The sequence below is a fragment of the Choloepus didactylus genome, chromosome 18 (genome assembly GCF_015220235.1).
Source record: "Choloepus didactylus isolate mChoDid1 chromosome 18, mChoDid1.pri, whole genome shotgun sequence".
Classification (NCBI taxonomy): Eukaryota; Metazoa; Chordata; class Mammalia; order Pilosa; family Megalonychidae; genus Choloepus; species Choloepus didactylus.
The window spans coordinates 72,864,844-72,886,375 of NC_051324.1; the positions used below are offsets into that span (position 1 = coordinate 72,864,844).

Genomic DNA, 21,532 nt, shown 5'->3' on the forward strand with positions numbered 1-21,532 from the left:
AAAGGACAAATACTGTACTATTCCACTTTATATGAAATGTCCAGAACAGACAAACCCATTGAGACAGAAAACAGATTTGTGGTTGCCAGAGGCTGGGGGGTGATGGGAAGAATTGGGAGTGACTGCTAAAGGGTACAGGGTTTCTTTTCAGGGTGACAAAAATGTTTTAAAGTTGACTGAGGTGATTGTTGCAAATATCTGTGAATATACTAAAAGCCACTGGATCATACACTTTAAATGGGTGAACTATATGGTATATGAATTATATCTCAATCAAGCTGTTAAAAAATAATAGATGCTCATAAGAAAACATCTGGGAAGTTCGGAAATGCACAAAAAAAGAAGAGAGGAAACCTCTCCCGTGACCCCCAGGGAGCAGGACCAGAATCCCTGATGTAGCAACAAAGAAACCCAGTGGGGGCAGAGCTGGATGTGACCACGGCAAGGAAGAAAGGAGGACAACACCCGCGTTGGTTTCCCACGGCTTCCACCCCACGCATTCCCCACCGCACCTTCCTCCCTGCAGTGGCTCCCCTCTGTCCCACCATGGTCATGGTCAAGGCCTACAGCCAAGGTCAATGCCTACCTCCAAGGTCAAAGCCTACAGCCAAGTCAATGCCTACGGCCAAGGTCAAAGCTTACGTCCAAGGTCAAAGCCTACGGCCAAGGTCAATGCCTACTGCCAAGGTCAAACCCTACGGCCAAGGTAAATGCCTATAGCCAAGGTCAAACCTATGGCCAAGGGCAAGGCCTCTGGCCAGGGTCAACGCCTCCGGCCAAGGTCAACGCCACAGCTTACCACTAAGCCTTCTGGATCCTTGGCCTGCCTGGGCCTCTTCCTCTTTGTACCGCCTGAAGTATCCCTCATTATTTCAATCACCCCACAAAAAACCCTGTCTTATATTATCTCTAATTTCCTTCCTGTCTTCCCGGTGGGAGTGTGTGTGGGAGCATCCTGACAGCAGGAGCCTGGGAGAGCTCCGAGCGCAGGTGAGGCTCCTGTCCACCAGCTGTTGTTGACTTTCACAATAGCCAAAAGGTGGAAACGACACAACTGTCCATCGAAGACTGAATGGATATCAACAAGATGTGGCATATCCGACAGCTATAAAAAGGAGGGAAGTTCCGTGGTACAACATGGGGGAACCCCGGAAACCCATGCCGAGTGAAATAAGCCAGACACAAAAGGACAAACATACGATTCTACTCAGATGATATATCTAGAACAAGCAACTTCATAGAGCAAAAAGTATACTAGAGGTTACCAGGGGCTGGGGGTACGGGGAATGGGGAGTCATTACTTAATGGGTAAAGAGTTTCTCTTAGGGGTGATGAAAACTTTTACTGAATGGAAGGTTGTGATGGCAGCACAACACTTCGTAAAAGCAACACCACTGAATTGCACATCTAAAAATGGCTAAAATGGCACATTTTATGTTATATACACGTTATCAGAATAAAACAATTTTTTAGTAGTTGAAAGAAAGCACAGACCAAACTCCTTTTATCCCCAAATTTTAAAGTGGAGAAAAAAAATGCCTAGTTAGAAAATAAAACTTACATCTCTCAGTTTTGGATAAAATTTTTCTTTGTACATTGTATTTTAAAATACAGTTTTGTTTTCTATTTAGGAAATGTGGAAAACACCTATTTACAATGTCTTCTGAAGGATACCCTGTTTTGCAGTGTGTGGCCTTGTAGATTCTTTTGGGCTACAGATCTTGAGAGGTATTTCACGGGATTTACATTTCCTATAAATCAGTGTTGTCTGGCCGGGGCATCCATTATTCAGCTTTCTGACATTTATCAAAAATTAGCAGAGGACCAAGAATTCTCGCCCAGTTAGTTTCCACAATGCAGCCATTTAATATCATCTCATCCGAAATGATGTGTACTTTATCTAAATTAAATATCAAATTCGCTCACTCGGCTGAGGTACTCATCTAAAACCTCCAAAGTAATGGATGAATTCATAAATAGCTATCTCGTGCTCAGTGTCATTAACTCCAACCACAACGAGGAGCGCTGCGTACTGACAAGATATCAGCTTAAAATCCTTATATGCAATGAAAGGGCACTGTTCATTGACTCAAGACAGACGGCTCTTTATGACTTTCTGTTTCCAGAAGTGTCCACTTATTAATCTCCATGTGTACTTAAGAGTCAGGTCTGTTCTTGTATATTCACCACGAGGAAAAATTTTATCATTATTTCCTTCTGGCCAGTATTTTTCCAAATTCAGCTCAAAATTTATGGCAAGGGTGGTGGAAGCCGTACAGCCCCACGGACAGCGGTCCTGGCGGCAGCCCTTCCTGGGGTCCCCCGCCCCGTTCCCGCAGCAGTTCACTCCCCAACCCTTGCTAGCTGCTCGGCACGGGCTTCCTTCTATGTGTCAACTTTTGAATATTCTAAATCAAGGGCAAAAGGTGCACATAACCTAAAACAGAGGAAAAGCCCCGAATTATGGGTATTTGGATTCAGAATTTATTTTTATAATTAAATTTGAAGCTTGGAATCAAACATAAAGCCCTCTAGAGGAGTCGTCCTGTCTCTCCTTTTTCCTTAAGTTCAGGATCCGATTCCTACTTTCCCCAGGAAGAGGGGAGCACCTTCCTTTAATTGACTTAGCACCCTCCAGTACGGGGGCCACCGGCAGTTCTTTACATGTACATTTAAACTAACTGAACTGAAATTTTAAACATTCCGTCCCTCAGCTGCACTGGCCGTCCTGCGAGTGCTCACTGACCACAGGCGGCCAGAGGCTGCAGACCGCGCAGTGCGGAACCAGACCCTTCCATCGCCCCAGAAACTTCCGCTGGGCAGGGCTGTGCTCCCGGTGGGTCTCCACCAGGGAGACTCTGCCCCCAAGGGATAGCTGGCAATGTCTGGAGACATTTTTGCTTGTTGCACCTGGGAGGTATACCTGGCATCTAGAGGGCAGAGGTCAGGGATGCTGCTAAAATCCTACAATGCCCAGGTCAGCTCCCGCTATAGAGAACGATCCAGCCCCAAATATCAGCGGTCCTGAGCTTAATAAACCCAGCTCTAAACCTTTGGAGTTCAGCCTAGATTGGTGGGCAGAGGAGGCAGTAGGAAGGAGCAGAGGGAAATGGTTTTAAGCCAGAATAAAAGTGTACAGAAAGAAAGAAATAAGGTTAAGGAAAGCGTCCAGGAAGCCATGCATATAATAGCGAGAGACTAAAGTAAGGTTTCAACTCTCTTGATGGAGGAAAAGGTCCACAACTTTGAGTCTCGCCAGCATCCCGCACACACACCCCAAGGCTCTCTGGCAGCTTTTATGAACACAGGCACTGGCAATCACACATGTCCTGTGACTGCCAGCCGGCTCTGTGTCTTCCTACCAAGTTGTGTTGGTTCCACTGACCCAGCAGGGAAGGCTGGAAGGCCGCCGGGGCAGGTGGAAATCCAGGAGGAATTCCTTGGCAGGGAAGGGGTGGAGAAGGCCTGAGCCCTCCGGAGCCAGGTGCTGGAGACCTGGGTGTTCCCTGAGAATGAGCCCCAGCCCCGGCACTGTCACATACGCACCTGCAATGAGATATTCCTTCTTTCCTCCGATGTCCAGCGAGACCCCGCACACGGCCGAGGAGGGGGCTGTGTAGATGAACTCTATATCCTTGTCAGGTCCCTTGAACATCTGGGAAGACAGAAGGTGAGGGAATGCGAGCAGAGCCCGAGAATTCCCTTCCTACCCGGAAGGCCGCGGGCAGCCCGCCCTCCACCGAGCGAGGACGCCGCCCGGGAGGACAGAAGCACGCAAACGAGATGGAGCGGAGATGGGCATTTCTGTCCCCAAACGGTGTCTGGGTCACTGTGACGCCAAGTGCGGCCGTTCTCATTGTGGGGAGGGACAACAGTGTCACCTGGAGGAAGCGTCCTCGGGCTGCTGTCTGCACCCCTGCTGCCCGTGACGTCCCTGGGGAGGGGCCCGGGCCTCCCGGGTGACACTGCCCCATCACGGGGAACCGGCCTTTGCAGATTTCCAGGCATTCGAACAAGTCACTGGCTACCTGTCAGGCCGGGGTGCAGCAGAACATGGACTCGGGGCCAGGGGACCTGGTTCCCCAACGCGGGACCAACGGTCCTTCGGGAGCTCCAAGGCGAAGGAGGAAGCCACAGTGGGGGGTGGGGTATGGGTGTGCCATGGGGCAGTGACGGGAGGGGTATGGGGTGGCCTGGGAACTGCCCCCACCCTGGCTTTGTGGAGTGTGACCTGACAGAAACTGAGTGTGTTGTGTGTGTGTGTGTGTGTGTGTGCGCGCATGGGGGGATGGAGCAGGAGGGAGGCGAGAGCCCCCCAACACTCCAGGACCACACAACAAAGGGGGCCAACTTAGGGTGGGGGGCATGCGGGAACTCTCGGCTGCACCATTCCACTCGAACCTCCTTCAGACTTGAGCCAAGGTCAAACCAAGGCTAATAGCTTTTTTTTCTTTTGGGGGGTGGTAGTTTCAGTAAGCAATCCCAAATGGAATAGGGTCATCCCAAATGTCGTGGCAAACAGGCCTTGCCAGAGCTGGACCCCACAGATGGGTGTATACGTTGTATCAAACGACCTCTGTCTCCAAAGGGCTAAGGTGTGACCATGGAGCCAAAACCTGCCATCTCACAGCCCTTTACAAGGCTGTAAGGGCAGAGATTCTCCTTCCTGCTTCTTGAATAAAAAGACTTCAGTGCTGAGAGACTGGGCAGCCCCCTAAAGTGACATGTACTGAATTATCAAGCCTTTCACTGACCTTTGGATGACCGTTTTGGCTTCTTTCTATACCTTATCAACATTTATTTTCGACTACCTTTTATTTTTGTAATAAATTAAATACTGACAAGCTACAAATGTCTACCATGTTACAAAGCTGTACCTGGAGCCCAGGATTTCCTTCTCTCCTCTGGACCCACGTTAGTTACATCAACAACAACACGTCGTTGCCGCAGTGCTGGGTCCTGTCCTTCCAAACCCCCCCCACCCACCTTCTTCTTCTCTCTGAGCCTTGATCTTTCTCTCTCAAACAGGGTTTCCTCCCATGTGCCCTGGAACAGGGACAACCCCCTGGAAAACCTCACACCCACCTCCCCGCTCCATCTGGGCCCCTCTGGCTCATCTCTAGTAACAGGCCCAAACCAAAGCCTCCCCCAGCTGCCCGTCTAACCACACCGGTCCCCAGGCACCCTCCTCTCTCCAAATTCCTCTTCCAACAACTTGATACCCACAAGGCCCGCCTGGAGCCCACGCAGCCGTGCTGGGTACTGACGTCGCATCTCCTCGCAGCAGTTCCAGGCTCCCAGAGGCAACGGCTGAGGGCTCGTCACCTTCAAACCCCCTGAACAAAAGGAGCCATGGACGGGGGGACTGAAAACCACGGCTGGGCCACTGTCATCGAAATAAAGACACGCATTCCTGAACAAGGACTGACGGTGGGCACACAGACAGTGGGTGCGCACCTTTCCCTCACATGTATCGATTAGCGGGGGCTGATCCAGCCAGGTGTGGAGTCAGGAAACTGCCCCTGTGGGGGGCCGTGCTGCCCGTACCCCACAGCACGGGTGAGAAGGAGAAGGAGTGTCTTCTGGCCCCCGGGCCACTGCCTCCCTCCGCGCCCTGCACCTGCCCCTCGGGGCCACCTGGGGCCGCCTTACCTTTATCTGCTTGATCTCATACTGAATCCTCTTGATGGGGTTGCCGTAGATGTCGTTCCCGGAGTCCACCTCCTTCTCGCTGACCGCCTTGGCCCTGATCACTGCAACACACAAGGATTCAGGGGTGAGGGGTGGCCCCCAGGGGTGGGGCGAGGCCTCCGGGCCTGGAGGGGCGCTGGGGGGAGGAGGGGTTGAGCCCACCCCTCATCTCTGGGCTGTAAAGTGAAGGACAAGGTGACCCCAGCCACCCCCAACCCCGCATGGCTCCTGCTCCACAGACACCGCAGGGGGATGAACCACCAGGGGCAGCTCCGAGGCCACGGCCAGCACCGTGATACTTCGGCAAAAACCCCTTTAGCGACAGGGCTAGAAGCAGAGGCTCGGGGGCCCTCCTTATCCAGAACTTAACGTTTCTATAAAAGCAGGCGGCCTCATTGATTTGCCCGCAGGTCATCTGTTGGGGTCACGCTTGCCTGCTGTGGGGGTTCTGTTCATCCTCAATGTATTCATTGGTGTCTGGGGGAAGCCGATAACAATGCACTATCCTGTGATCCCAACCACTAAATCCAGGACGGACGACCCCCCACCCAGCCTACTGGCAAAGAGGCTTTTTCAGGCCGAGCGCAGACGGGGTATTATTACCTACCTTTGTTTAGGTTTGGGGTCTTACATCTAAAAGGTCTATCCTGCTGTCTTACTAATTTATCCCAAAAGTTCTCCCAGAAAATGTCCTGGGGATGATGTTATTATGGGAAGGTCACAATGTTTTTTGTAGTTTATTATTATTATTTCTTTTAGGGTCATTAAGTTTTTAACCCAAAGCACACAGAATCAGGTTAGAAAACACCCATGGGCAGAGCCAGCCAACCTACAGGACAGACGCCAGGGAAGGAGGGCAAACATGAAGACAGACGTGACAAAAGAGAGAGAAGGCAAAGAGGTCCGGCTGGGAAGGTTCCGGAAGGTTTGCCAGGGCAGAGACTGCTGACGGGTCATGCATCCCGGAGCTTTCTATGGCAGCGAAGCCAGGACTAAGGTCTACTCCCTGTGACCCAAGGCCACGCAAATCGGCAGCTCACGGCGTCACTCGGGCAAAGGCCTCCTTTTTTCATCTCACAGCTTGTCAGCCCCATGGTGCGGCCTGCTTTAATGGCTTTAAAAGCTTTGCCCTCCCTGCCTTAGCTGTGCAGGGTCACTCTGGGAGAGTGTGATGCTGGTGGGGAGATGAGCAAAGAAGAGAAACAAGGAGCAGAGAGGCTGAGCAGCAAGGAGCTCCAAGGAGTCTCTGGGCAGTGGGCTCGAATCTCTTGGAACCCCCTGGCCAGGCCTGTCTTTTCCTACAGAGTCAGGAGGTCCCCTGTGTCCATCCCCCGGGTCCCCAGAACCGCACTCTGCATCCCAGGCTGGCCCACGGCCCCACCCAGCCCAGACCCCGTTCTTATTTGCTCTCTGTTGGGGGAGGTGAGTCGTGACTTGCTGAGGCCACAGGTTTCTGCTTCTGCGGCTAAGCCAGGCCTGCACAGTCACCACTAATAAATGCCCCCCCTGGGTGGGAAGCCCTAGATCAGATGGCTTGGCCCTTGGTAGTAGCTTCCCGTTTCCAGAGCCTCCCTCTCCCAAACTACACCCCTCACCCCACTGCCACCAGCTATCCTTGTATAGTCGTGTCACCTGAAGGCCTTTGCCTAAAATACGTGACCCTCCGCAATCTGGCACCAGCCAGCCGCCTTTTCAGTTCCCTCAGCTGCCACTGCTCGACAACCACCCCAACCCCCCACCCCACCCCACTCTTGCTGCTCCAGCAGACCATAATACTCCTCTGCCTGAACATGGCAGGTGTGCCCACACCTCTGAGCAGACAAGTTCCTTCTGCTCCAAATGCCCCGCCCCCTTCCGTGACTGGAGAAATTCCACGCATCCTGCAAGACCCAGCTAAAATAATCCTTCCCCACCTTCCAATGGGAGACTCTGTCCTCCCGAAGCACTTGGCATACTGCAAATCTCTTATCCATTCTGCTGTAAGCACTTGTCTGTCTGTCCCGGGCCCTGGGAGTGGGCAGAAGCTACACCCTATCCCCAGAACAGCCGATGTTCACAAACGCCTGCCGATCGGAGCCGAACTGAACCTGAGAAGCTTGAGCCGGCAGCACAGGTGAGTTTTGTCTTCAGACCCTCCGACTGCCTCCTCTAGTCCTCACTGCAAAGCTGCGTGAAACACGTTTATGCAAATCAGCAAATGAGCCAGATTAGCTTTGTCCTAAGCTTGCTCTTGATGCAGAACAGTCATCCGCTCATAATATTAAAACAGCAAAACCCAAGGAGACCTGGGGTGCAGAAGCAGCAAGGCTGCCAGCTTCACCAACTTCACGGTCCGCCTGGTCCCTCGGGCCAGGCGTCCCACCCTTTTGAGTGCCCCCCTCCCTTGCAGAACGCTTAACACATCGAGGCACTCAACAAACACACAACTGTCATCAAATAAGCAAACACTGCCTCCGGGCAGCAAAAGGTTACGTTCTATTCCGTGCATTGAGATGTGTACATCAGGCTCTTTAAAGGCTCCTGAGGGGCCCGTGAGCCCCTATTTGGAAATAGCAGGGGCGGGGCTTGGTCCTGCTGCGGCCACCTGTTAGCTGTGTGACCTTGGGGAATGTCCTTGACTTCTCTGAGCCCCAGGTACTCATGTCGAAAGTGGGATAGAAAACAGAACCGGCACCTCCTGGGGCTGCATGGGGGCTTAAGAGAGGCAGGCAGCACCTGGCATGCTGGGAATGTCTACTTCGGGATGAGAGCACAAAACAGCATTGCAGGGAAGCATGGAGCTGATTCTCCCGCTCCCGAGGCTGCTCGGTGCACGGAGGACCGTGCCTGGCCAGCATGCAAGCCAGGATCCCAGAGTCTGATTTGATGCCACCCCCTTAGGTGTTGGCTTTGTGGCCACAGAGACACACTTCCCTTGTTTAAACTGTCAGAAAAGAAGACACTCTGGTTGAATCAAGGGTTCGTGGTAGACTTGTGGGGTTAGGAACAGAAAGCCCACTGGCCCCAAGGCTGCCACGCGGGCAGGAAAGCGGGGAGAGGGCTGGGGAGAGTGAAGACCCATTTCCAACCAGGCTGGCTCCGTCAGTCCATGCAAACAAGAATTCGGATTCTTCAGAGTCTCTTTCTTTTTTTTTTTTTTTTTTTTTTTAACTATTAAAAGCTTTTATGCACCAGATAGTATAGCATAGGCATATAACACACACATACACACACGAATGAAAGAAACAAATTATACCAGGAAATTTGGAGGCTATTCTTATCTGATAATTCTTCCAGATGATATTTAGAATCATTTCATCAAGTCCTAAAAATTTGTTTGATATTTTTATTATGATCATATTAAACTTACATATTAACATGGTAAGAATAGACACCTTTATGTGGCTAGGTTTTCCTATCTAGGAACATGGAACATCTCTACATTTATTTACATTTAAGTGTGTCCCTTGTTAAGTTTATAATTTTTCTTCACATTGGTTCTGCAGATTTCTTGATAAATTTATTCCTTCATATTTCACTTTATTATTACCATAAAAGATATCTTTTGTCAAATATGCTTTCTAGTTGGTTATTTTGCCTCGCTCATTTGAATGCTGTTGATTTGGGTGTGTGTATTTTATATCCAACCATATTACTGATCTATTATTTTTTTTTTTATTAGATTATCATTCCCCCTCCACTAATTGGTATCTCTAGGTCCCCTACATTCTACAGTATAAAACATTGTACATTTTTCACAGAATTCACATTAGTGGTAACATACAATATCTTTCTTTTTGTGCCTGGCTTATTTTGCTCAGCATTATGTCTTTTTTTTTTTTTTTTTTTTTTTTTTTTAATCTTCATTTCATTGAGATATACCCACACACCACGCAGCCACACAAAACAAATTGCACCCTCGATTGTTCACAGCACCACCACACAGCTGTACACCCACCACCCAAATCAATCCCTGACACCCTCACTAGCACACACACAAGAATAGCAAGAATAATAGCCAGAGTGAAAAAGAGCAACCGGAGTAAAAAAGAACACTGGGTACCCGTGTCCGTCCGTCTCCCTCCCCCATCCCTCCACTCATCCATCCACAAACCAGACGAAGTGGAGTGCGGTCCCCATGGCCCTCCCAATCCCCTTGTCACCCCTCATAAGCTACACCTTTACACAACCGTCTTCGAGATTCATGGGCTCCGGGCCGCAGCCTGATAGTTCCAGGCATCCACCACCAGCTACCCCAACTCTCCAGAACCCAAAAAGGGTTGTCTAAAGTGCGCGCAAGAGTGCCCACCAGAGTGACCTCTCGGCTCCTTTTGGATTCTCTCTGCCACTGAAGCTTATTTCATTTCCTTTCACATCCCCCCCTCGGTCAAGAAGATGCCCTCCGTCCCACGACGCCAGGTCTACATTCCTCCCCGGGAGTCACACTCCACGCCGCCAGGGAGATTCACTCCCCTGGGAGTCCGATCCCATGAAGGGGGGAGGGCAGCGACCCCACCCTTCAAGTTGGCCCAGAGATTTCGCTGATCTCAGCAGTTCCACGTTTTCATGAGTGTTGTATGAAGTATGCCCAAAGTCAGATTGCTCTGTGGTATCCAGTCCACGCAGTTCCTGGCTTTCTACCTACTTTCCTGGAGGAGTAACTAAAACATACAGCTCACCAGTCTGCCATCTTGCCCCGCCTCTCCAGAGTCTCTTTCAATTCTAGCTGGGAACCTCCTCCCCCACTCTGCAAAATGAGAGGTTATGTGCAGGAAAGAAAGTGAAGATCAAGAAGCAAAGAAGGGCCAGTCTACATGGGAAGGTTTACACAGAACCTTCCCCAAAGCACCAAGGCCACCAGATGTGAAGTCATGTCACTGGGTTTTCAGCTTTCGGCGGTGCATCTGTCCCCAGACCCGAGGGAACTGTGCTGTGGCCCTACTCAGGGCTGCAGGAACTGTCTGGGGTTGGCTCTCGGGGTTGTGGGGGCACACACCCAGCTCTAGCGAAGGCATACATCCCAGCTGGGGAATTGCACAGGGCATACGGGCTCCCCAGAGGAGGGAGAGCAGGGTGGGGGCACGGCGGACCCTGCCAGCTCTGGCCGTGGACCCCGACCTTCTGCTTCTGCCCCAGGCATAAGGCCAGAGCGGGAGGACGGGCATCCACACTAAACTCAGAGTTGGAGGTTAGGCCTCCTTTCCAGGGCAAACCCTAAAAGCCCAAAGGGAAAGGTGGAGAAAGGGGTTCGGGGTGGGAGATCGTCCTGTGGACCTTGCACATAAAAAACATCAGTAGCAAAACTGGCCCTTGTGGGGTGTCCGGTCTGGGAGAGACGACAGCTGACGGACAAGCAAACGAGAAAACAGAGAAGCAGACTGTTTCCAAGGGCTGACAGCAGACAGAGAAGGAGGAGATAAGGAGAACCTTCCAGAAACACATCTCCCACCCACCCCACTAAGCAATCGCCATCCATGTGAGCTCCAGAATGGACCACCAGGAACATGAGGGAATGGGGGCCACTGCAAATGAGGGAGGGGCCTCCCCGAGTCCCAAGCCACTCCAAGGGCTGAGAAAACAGAGACAAAAAGAATCCGGAAAGAAATTAAAATCAAGGCACTGATATGTTTATCGGATGCCTGCTCGTGCCAGGGCTGGAGCTGGGCATGGGTGGTGGGGGCCGGTCCGTGGCCTTGCCCTCCCCCAGGACTGGCCACCCCACCTCCGCCGCCCCTCACCCTGGTGCTGGCAGCAGCCGTGGAGGGAGAGCCCAGTAGGAAGATTCTTGGGCTAGCAGCTTTGCTCCCCAAACCATGGCCTCTCCCAGAGCGGCTCGGATTTTGCTTTTTCTTCTTTCCCCGTCTGCCGTTAACACAACATCTGGGTTTGAGATCAAGGGTGAGACGCTGGCTGGTGAATTCACTGCCAGATGTTGGCTACTGGAACGCACAACCGTCAACTTAATTCAAAGCACACGCAGCCGCAGGGGCCCTGCCCCCACCCCGGCCGAGGCGAGCACATGACGTCACTTCCTCCCGCAAGGAGCCTGGAAAAACAATCCGGAATGAGGACGGAAAAGCACCAGGCGGGTGGAAAGTCAAAGTCACGGGAAGGTGATCCGGAGAGTAAGGGCTCCACTCGGGCCGTGAGTGATGACAACCGCCCGGGGAAAAGCAAACCCAGAGCGGGCTGCCCCCCGGCCGTCCTCCAGTGGGGGCAGCCCCCCAGGCCGGGGTCCCAGGGCCCCGGCTCTCTCTTCTCCTTGTTCTCCGCCCTGTGTCCCCTCTGCTGCCACCGAAGTGGGACCTGCCGTGTCCTCCAGCGTCACACGCCCACCAGCATCTTCTCAATCCCCGTGTCTGGGAGTCCCTGGGGGATCCTCACACTCTCAGGGGGAGTCAGACCTTACTTCACCCTCAGAATTCTCTTTAGCTTTCCACGTCCCGGGCGCTCTCTGGAGAAAGCCCATGTGCCACGCAGGTAAATACACCTGACAGGACATCACCTGGCTGGTCTCCGCGGCCAGGACACGGGCGCCCTGCCCCCGAGGCCAGGAGGGCCGGGGGTTCCGAAGATGACTTCAGGAAGTTCACGCTTCACCCCAACGTGCTCCTACTCCCCAGCCCCCCACCCCTTCCCTGACCAGGCACCAGGCAAAGGAAGGTGCCCAGAAGAGGTGCAGGGACCCCCGGGGCTCGGAAAAACATCCGTCCAGGTGCACAGTCACCACCAGCTGCCGGGTCCCCTGAGGCTTATGTGCCCGCCGACTCTGAGGATGCCCACCTTCCCTGGCAGAGCCCGGCTGCTGCCCCGGGAGAGGTGCCCAGGGGGCCGGGCGCTGGTGGGGACACTGCCTCCCTGTTTTGCCATCTTGCTCCCGCCCCGTGGAAAATGCCGACCGGCCCCGCTGGCGAGGGGCACGCGCCCAGCGCCTTTGATTCCGTGGGGGAGATGGAGGCCTTCGGCTTCTCAGGCCAAAGACCCTGCCGGCCCAGACTGTGGCGGGGGAGGCCCCGTGCTGTGACAGGAACCAAACGCCACCCGGAGCGCGGAGGGGGTTTGAGACGGACCCGCCCCAGCGTCGGCCCCAGGTGGGCCAGCCGTGGGGAAGGAACCCACGTTTCTCAGGTGCAGAGGAGGTGACGCCAGGCCTGAGTGGCCGCTCCCGCCCGGGTCACTCGGTCCATTTCCTGGTCTCCGGCTCCGGGTGGAGCAACGTGCCAACCACTTCAGAGGAATTCGAAAAGAAACTTTTCTCTCCCAGACCGGCTCCTCCCTCCGCGTGCTCAAGGCCGGGTGTGGGCCCGACGCCCTGTCCAGGTGTGGTTTGCTCCGCCGCCTTACTTGGGGAGCACTCTCATGCACCAAGCCTTTGGCCCCAACTTTCTGGAAAAGGAGGCCCCCAAGTTTATACATTTCACAACCTGAGGCCACAAGGAGTCATCAGCAAAGTGCTTGCTAACATCCATGTCCGCACACCACAGCTGCGATTTAGGAGGAGAGCCCTGCCTCCCTTCCAGGGGGACGGAGGGACAGCAGGTGGCCGGATGACCTGGCCAAGCCCACCTGAGGTTTGATGAACTTGTCCAGAGCTCCAGGACTGGGGTGCCTCCATCGCAGTGCCCCACCAGCCCTCAGGGTCAGAGGAGCGCAAGGGGGCCGCCTGGAGGCCCCACTTCCCACGTCAACACCCTCCTTTGGGGGACAGATGTCCAGCCACAGAGCTGGGCTCTGCCCTCTGGGTGTTGCTATCACGTGATCAAATCTTTTGGGGCCCTTCCACCCGACACGAGGCATCGAGGTTTGGGTTTAGGTATTGCACCTAACTGAGTGCAGTACCCAAGTACCTTCCCTTGGGCTCCCGGGGGCACCATAAAGGCTATTTCAAACCCCTCTGTTGGGGACACACCCGCTTCTTTTAGGACAGGATGACCCCACGGGCTAGAAAAGCAGAGATGGCTGCAAGCAAGTACCATCAGTAGGGGACGGAACGGGATTTAGAAAGGAGACATTTTTCCCCAATTCTGTCTCCTTGGAACCTCAGCCATGGCCTTATTTGGAAATGGGGTCTTTGCAGACATAATCGGCTGAGATGGAGCAGGGTGGCCCGAATCCAACACCCGCTGTCCTTACGAGAGGGAAATTTGGACGCAGGGACAGACAGACAGGGGAGCAGGCCACGTGCCATCAGCGGCAGAGCCTGGAGGGAAGTAGCTGGAAGGGACAAGGAAGGTGCCTGCCCTGGGCCTCTGGAGGGAGCACCTTGGTTTTGGACTCCAGCCTCCAGGACTGAGAGAGAAGGTGTTTCTGTCATTCTGAGCCTCCCAGTTTGAAGTATTTTACTCCACAGCCCCAGGAGACGCAGGCAGAGACCTCGCTGACATGGAGCACGGATCTGCTCTGCCCCCCGCCAGCTCTCGCAGCCGCCCCTACCCCACCCCCAGGACAGCACGTGAAAATGGGGAGCAGCTCGGGAGGACTCCATGGCGTCCGCCCTCAGCACCCAGAAGTCTGTGGCATGTCCAGCTGTCTGTCCCTGTGGCCTTCCGTCCATCCAGCCACCTCCCCCCACCCCCTCAGGGGGCCTTTCCCGAGCACTGAGCCCGGGCCCCTCCTGGTCAGTGATGGAGCCGACCTCCTCCAAGTTCACTCCTTTTAGGGAAATGAGAAGAAAAGCATGTGTGTGTGTGTGTGTGCGTGTGTGCACACGTAATTTAGTAATTAAAAGCAGCCCCACGGTGCTGGGGAGGATGGAGGGCTTCTCTGCCATGTGTGGCCGCTGGGAGAGCCCAGGCCTGGCTCGGGTCCCTCCGACCCTCACCCCCTCCCCGAGCCCGCGATTGGGTCTTTTGGGGAGTGGGAGGCCCAATAGATGGGGCCCCTTGGGATGCCACAGATGGCGCTCCCCGCCCTGGGCAGAGCTGTGAGTGTCCACCTTGGGCAGGACTGTGTTAGCAAGACCTGCAAAGGCAGCTGCTCAGAGCTGAAGATCTGGGGAGGGGGAGGGATTGGGGGACAGGGGGAAGAGGGGATGACGGAGACCAGGAGCCAGTGGTGCAGGCCCCACCCGGCTTCCCAGCCTGGGAGCCTGGCACCTGAGCTTGGTGGGGCCTGCACGGGAAGGCTCCTGCTCCAGCTGCTGAGAGTCCAGCTCCTCAGGAGCTCTTGTCCACGGTATGCCCACATCCATGGAGACTGGGGCTCCAGCTACAGCTCCTTGCCTTTGGGGAGCACATGGAAACAGCATCTCTCCATGCCAGCGGCCATGCCGTCCCCAGACTGCAGAGCAAAGCCATGGTGCTCACCGCCTTGTTTCCAGGCCCTCCCCGACCCCGCAGGACCCAGCCCCTTCCCTCTGCAGCCCTGGGAGGACCCCCAGCCCCGGCCCCACCCACCCAAGCCTGGCCATCGGGCTCCCCCCCACCACCACCTCCTTCCTCCCTGCGGGCCCAGCAGGAGCTCATGCCAGAAGCCTTGGCCACGGTCCCTGAGCCTCGGGCCCCGGCCGCCCCGTTCACGTGCTGCTGAATCATTTGAAAAAAATGCACGGCGATCCTGGGAGGATTTGCTGAGAACAGTGCGGCTTTGTGGAGGGAACTGCTGCTCGGCACTTTCCCCGCCAAGAGCCAGCAGACATGCCGAGCTCAGCCCTGCAAGCCTGAGGCCGGGGTGGGGGCGGGAGCGGGCCGGGCAGGGAAGGAGGCATGGGGGGTTTGGAGAGGCTCCAAGGGCCCCTGGGCCCCCTGCAATCCCCGCCCCACCCCACAGGAGAAGCCCGGGGGGCCCGAGTCGCAGCTCAGAACCCCAAGGGAGCAGACCAGGGGCCTCTCCGCACGCCGTCACCAGGGGCTGCCTGACCCCGGGCGGGCCACTCTCCTCCTGGCCTCAGTGTCAGCTCAGGTCTCGTGTCCCCACACCCTCGCCCTTGCATGTGGCCTGTGGGCCGAATCCAAATGTGCTGCATTTGTCCAGGGACAGGAAAACAGGGACACAAAGGCTGGCCTCCCAGGCCCTCACTTCCCAGCCTCCAAGGTCTGCTTTAGTGGACGCTCTGGGCGGCTGGTGCCCCTGTTCCTCTTTCTATCTCCTAGACTTGCAAGTAAGAAGCAAAGCTGACTGGCCCACCTGCCTCCCAGGCTGGCCATGGCTGGGGCACATGCTCAGTACAGCCCTGTTTCCAGCCTGAGGACACAGCCTGGGCCATTATGGGAGCTGCCACCGAAGGCTGCCTTGTACCTCAAGCCCCTGCTCACAGAGGGCAGGGAGAGGAAGACGCCTGCATCTTCTCGGAGGGCAAAACCTATCCTCGTCAGAAGAACTACTGCAGGGCGGGTAGGGTCCCCAGCCCTTGCCCTCCCCAGCTTCAAAATCCTGTTTTTTCCCATCACGTTCTATTTCTGAGGTTCTGGATTTTATCATATACACAATTGGCAGCGTCCCTGGCCGGGTGGGGCAGGGAAAGTCAAGCAGAGAAGGCTGACCCCAGAGCAGAGCAGGGTCACCTCCAAAACGACAGCCAGCAGGTGCCGGAGCAAACCATGGCACCTCGGGCAAAGTGACATTCCTGCTTGCGCTGGCCTTCGCCGGGCACTGCTGGCCTGTCCCTACTGCTGGACGTTTGACCTTAGCAATGCCACCATCCCCCCGCAAACCTCTCAGGCAAGCAGGTGGCCTCATCAGCTGAGAAGCTTCTCAAGCCCCTGGGGCTTGGCAGAAGGACCTGCAAGGCAGGGACACAAGGGAGTGATCAGATGGCAAAGGGGCGAGGGAAAGCAGAGCTAGGGTGGGAAGGGGACGTTGCTCCCAAAGGTGGGGGTAGAGCATTGACGATCAATGGCACAAACCACTGGAAAGTTCTAGAAGCTTCAGGGGTTCAGAGGAGGATCCATGGGTTGATGATGAAATAAACAGCCACATGTCAGAGGTCCACGGGCCCTTCCAGGTCGCCCCGTCTCCCAGTCTGCAGTGCAAATGGGGGCTGGGGGCGGGTGCCAGACCCCAAGCCTCCACCCTAGGTGCTGAGTTGTGCCTCCTGCTTCAGAAAGGATTTGGGGGCACCAGGAAAGCACCAGGCAGGAGCCAGGAGGAGCCCTGCTCCACGCAGCAGAGTTTGGCACAGAGGTGAAGAGGCAACGCTCACACCCCTGCCTGGCTCCAGGCTGGCATTCTCTCCGTGACGTCAGGCTGGCTCCTGACACCTGACACCTGGGCCAAACAAGCCCAGTGAGGCTCTTGGCTGTGCCCCCAAACCCTTTGTGCCACAGCCCAGCCCGGTCAGGGTGGCCGGAGAGGGGAGCAAAGACGGGGTCTGCTGGGACCTCCAGTCCTCCTTTTGGACACCCCGTGGACGGCAGTGGAAAGTTACCCCACCAAATCTCTATGACAAATCATTGGAGGGTCATTTGTTTTGGTGGGGAGAGGGGGTCCTGGAGGGCTATTTCATTCACTCACCACCGGTCTGGGCAAAGAAATCCCCACTCCCCCTTATCCTTCTGTGGCACAGGTGGGGCGGGGCGGGGCAGGGCGTCTCGTCCTGTGGCAAGCAGACAGTGGCGGCGCTCACCGGGCACGGATGAGTCACCCTCCGTCTTGCTGCCAGGCCCCTACACCTACTTTTAGCTAACGTGTGGCCAGGAAAGGGTGATGGCTCACCTAAAACAGATGGACTACAAATACTACCTCTGAAAGCAGGTATGAAAATAGCCCACTCAAAGAAAGACTTGTCCGGTCATTACATCTGACTGTGGCTTCCGGGAGAAGCCAGGAAGTTCTTGGGAGCCCAACGTTTTGGAACCACTGAGGCCATGGCTTTAAACCCAGTGATCCCAGGGTGCCTTCACCACCTCGGACCGAGGCGAGGCTGCGGTGGCTAACAGCAGGGCTCCAGGTAACTCCTGGTGACCAGCTGCAGTGAGCCTCGACTGCTCGCCAGGTACAGGCTGGGTCCAAGGCACACGATGATGCTCTACCCCAAGTAATCAGGCTTAGGAATAACAAGAGCCTCCCTGACCCCAAGCTCTTTCTTAATCATGGATCAAATTGCTGCTTGGCTCTGCAACTCTGGCTTATGACAGTCCAGAAACAGATGATGGGAAGAAACCAGGCTGGGACAAAACAATTTCTGAGGACTCAACCTAAAGTGGGAAAACCCTGCACAGACCACATGGAGACGTGTAGGATGAAGCATGAGAGAGTGGAAGAGTCTTTGCCCAAGCTTTGGATGATGACAACAAAAGTTTAAAATCTCACAGGATGCACCCACCATCCCATAGAAAGGAGCAAGTGTGACGGTTACGTGAGCCTGACACTTAACCAGGAAAGCCCAGCTCAGGTGTCACAGAGACACGCCCGCTGGGTCGGTTTTCCATCTAATGGTATATACTTTACTTATTTATAACCTTATCTTCCACTAAAATGTAAGTCCCAAAAGCCTCATATTTTGTTTCCTGACCTTTCGATCTGAATGCATTACGAATATAGTTACCTTTTAGGGAACAGGCTCGTGATTGTGGAAAACAGTGATTTTGCTGCACTGAAAATGAGTAAGGACACCTCCCGCGGCAGGGACGCCAGTAACCACGCTGAGTCAAAAAAAAAAAAGGTTCCAAAGATAACACACAATACCTTTTTATCAAATTCAAAACCACATACAGCTAAACGATATAATGTTCAGCATACATATGTGAAAGGAGTGGTCAACCCCAAGTTCAGCGGGTCTGTCTCCAAGCAGGAGGCAGGGATATAGAAAAGGGGAGTAGCGCACAGGTAGAAGAGGGTGGTCGGCAGAGATTCTCGATGTTGGGTTTGGGTGGTGGGCTCAGTCATTCATCAGACCATCTACAAAATTTGCAGAAGGTAAAAAAAGGCCATTCGTGAACCAGTGACGCAAATGTCTCATGGCCCAGATGGACACAGGCTCTCGGAAGGAAGGAGGGAGGGAAGCAGGGAGGCTCAGAATGATCTCCTTGACATCCTACTCCAGGGGTCAGCAGACCTCTGCCCTCGGGCCAAATCCAGCCCACCACCTGTTTTTGTAAATAAAGTTTTATTGGAACCCAGCCACCCCCGTTCACTGACAGGTTGTCCGTGGCTGGCAGAGTTGAGTGCTTGCCACAGAGGCTGGCAAAACCTAAAATATTTACTATCTGGCTCTTTACAGATGAAGTGTGCTGACCCCGGCCTGGTCCCTAAGTATGCAACCGGCAAACCCAAACCCACCCAGTATGGGGTCTCCACGGCTGCCAAGGCTGGTCAGAAATCAATGACCAGCTCCCTGGGCCCCCCACCATTCCCAACCCCAGAGGGAGGCTCCCAGTAGCAAGGGTTGCCAGGAACAACTTTCCTTTCCTTTCCTTTTTTTCCTTTCTCTGTCCTTCTAATATTAAAGTAACAGGAATGGATAAAGTGATGCAATATTAAGGATGTTGTTTTCTTAGTTTGAAAGACTGAGAGAGGTTTTAGTTAAGTCTCTCTGCTAACATCTCAGCCAGTGGCTCAGCAACAAATCATGTACCTTTTGAAACTGTGCCTGCCTGACCCTGGTTGCCCCTGAAAGTCCAGTGTTTATTTGGCCAAAACATCGGAAGGGCTTAATTTACCTGGCGTTTCCATCTGCTTCTGTCCTCATGGAAACACCTCAAGCCTGGGAAGCACATCTGTACCGCGCTGGAGAGACCCACTTGCTAGGGGACCCCACTTGGGTCCTCATCTACGTGCTAAGGAGCTTTCCCAAAGAGCATTTGGTTTCAAAGACAAGATTAGGGAAGGAAGGCATTCCTGCAAAGCTTGGTAAGATGGTAGGTCACCAACTTTATAGAGGCTCACGGGTCCCTGAACAGATGACGCGCAGATCTTACAGACACAGGACCAGTGCCGGCATGGCACCCAGTTATCAGCGACTCTGGCTTTTAACATCTTTTCTGAAACTCTTGCAAGCGTTTCCTGGCTTCTTCGAGAAACTGCTTGTGCAACTTGTTTTGCTCTGCAATTTGCTGTTGAAGGTCACGGATCATCTGACCGCTCCTTTCGTCGTCAACGACGCTGGTGCCAGATGTGGAAGTGGTGCAGGGCTCGCAGCCCCCTCCCCCATCCCGGTCTCCGGAGGAGGGAGACTTCAGGGGCTCAAAACGCTCTCTGCCAAGTGCGCGCTCCTCACCTTCCAGCTGGGTCTTGTGGATTTCCAAGCTCAGCTTTGGCTGTCCGGATTGTTCCAGAGATTCTGGCTGCTTTGATCTCCTCTGCTCTGTTTTCCCAGTCTGCGTTTGCCATGATGCTGGCGTGGTCTCATGTCTGCCCGCCTGCTCCGGGATGGGGAGCTCGAGGGGGCCCCTCCGTGTGTGACCAGCAGAGGTGGCTCCTGTTTGGAGTCGGCGCTGCCCAAGAAGAGGTTCTCTCTGTCGATAAACGATGGCGCTTTCCTTCCATTCCTAGAAACGGCCTTGGACGTTCTGTTTGCGTCTTTGGACATGGACTTGGCCATCCCATATGTGTGGTACTCAAGCTTGTCTAGCAATTTTCTCAGGTTGACTTTGGAAGGTTTAGCCTCACCTGCCCCAGACTCCAGGGTCCCCACGGAGGAGTCGCTGCTGGGTCCCGGCTCTTCTCCCTCTGGGTCTCACGCCTGCCTCCTTGCACCTGAGAAGCCCTGGTCTGCGTCGGGGAGCTGCTCCACCCTGAACCTGTGCTCCAGGTGCAAACGCAGGTGCTTTTTCAGCTTTCTGTTTGTATCAAACAGCTCCTCGAAGGCTCTCTCAAGCTCTCTCTGCCACTTGTTCATGTCATTGTGTTTGGACAGAAGCCCCGGGGACACAGCCTCTCTCCTGCAGGTCAAACCAGCCGGCCAGGGCTCCTCTGGGTCTTTCATTTTGCCTTCCACACGAAGCTCCAGACAGTTGTCTCTTGGGCCTTGAATAAAGTGGGCCGTCCCCTTCCCCAGCGGCTTCTTCCCCTCCCGGGCTGTCTTCTTCACGCTTTCCTCCAGATGCCTGGTGTCCTGCACAGCGGCCGAAAGTGGATTTAGCTTTTCTGCGTCCATCCCTCTGCCACCCCTGGGTCAGGGTGCTGGTAGCCGTCCCCTGAGGTGTGCACTGAAGGCACTCGCTTTCCTTGACCCTTCTCTGGGGGGCTGGGGGGCCAGACCCACAGCTGTGGACACTGCCTGCTTCTCTGTGCCCACTGCCTTCTTCTGGGACTTTGCAAGCCACGTCTGCTATCTGGCCAGCTCTTGTTTGTGACTCGTCTCTTCTCTAGGGGCTGCTTTGGGCTTCTCCTTGGCTCTCTGGTGCCTCACTGCTACTCACTGGGTGGGCTCCAGGGAGGCACATTCATCACCCTTTGCAAGTCCCCCACGCACCCCGAACAGACGTGCCAAATACAGCCTCTTCAGGTCTCCGATTTGCTGGTTTGAGGCCCCTTCCCACACTGTCCTCAACTCCTCGACCAGGCGCAGGAGCTGCTGGCTCTTCCCCTGCTTGCTGTCTTGTCTTCTGTGCGCAGCAACGTCTCCCTTTTCCCTGACCTGCAGCAACCTTTGCTTCTGCCTCAACAGCAAGGCATCGTCATCGGGAGCGGGGCTCAAACGACCCGGTCTCTCCCAAGTTCTTTTCATTTCCGAGGACTTTGCAGACGTAGCTCCGGAGGAAAGGTGGTTTGAGCCAAGGGTGGAGGCTCAGTGGGCCCTGGGAGCCACCGATGCCACGAATGGTCCACACCAAGCCTACAAGGACGGGAGGACACACACCGCTTTCCGGAGCGTTCTGGGGACAGCGAGCAAGCCCCTGGAGAAAAGTGTACGTGGGATTCTCAATGAAGGGATGATTCTAACACATGGCCTTCCAGATCTCCCCCACACACACCCCATATA

The 21,532-nt window shown here is 54.6% G+C and overlaps 1 protein-coding gene and 1 pseudogene across 1 annotated transcript in view; both read right to left on the reverse strand.

The window, feature by feature from the left end:
• Nucleotides 1-21,532, reverse strand: part of TIMP2 (TIMP metallopeptidase inhibitor 2) — a 56,463-nt gene that overhangs the window by 12,170 nt on the left and 22,761 nt on the right. Inside the window, exons 3-4 of the mRNA XM_037808212.1 lie at nucleotides 5,653-5,753; nucleotides 3,547-3,655 (exon numbers count right to left, since the gene is read on the reverse strand). Coding sequence (XP_037664140.1) covers nucleotides 3,547-3,655; nucleotides 5,653-5,753 — 210 coding nt within the window. The remainder of the gene's footprint in view (nucleotides 1-3,546; nucleotides 3,656-5,652; nucleotides 5,754-21,532) is intronic.
• Nucleotides 28-3,533, reverse strand: LOC119513214 (annotated as a pseudogene).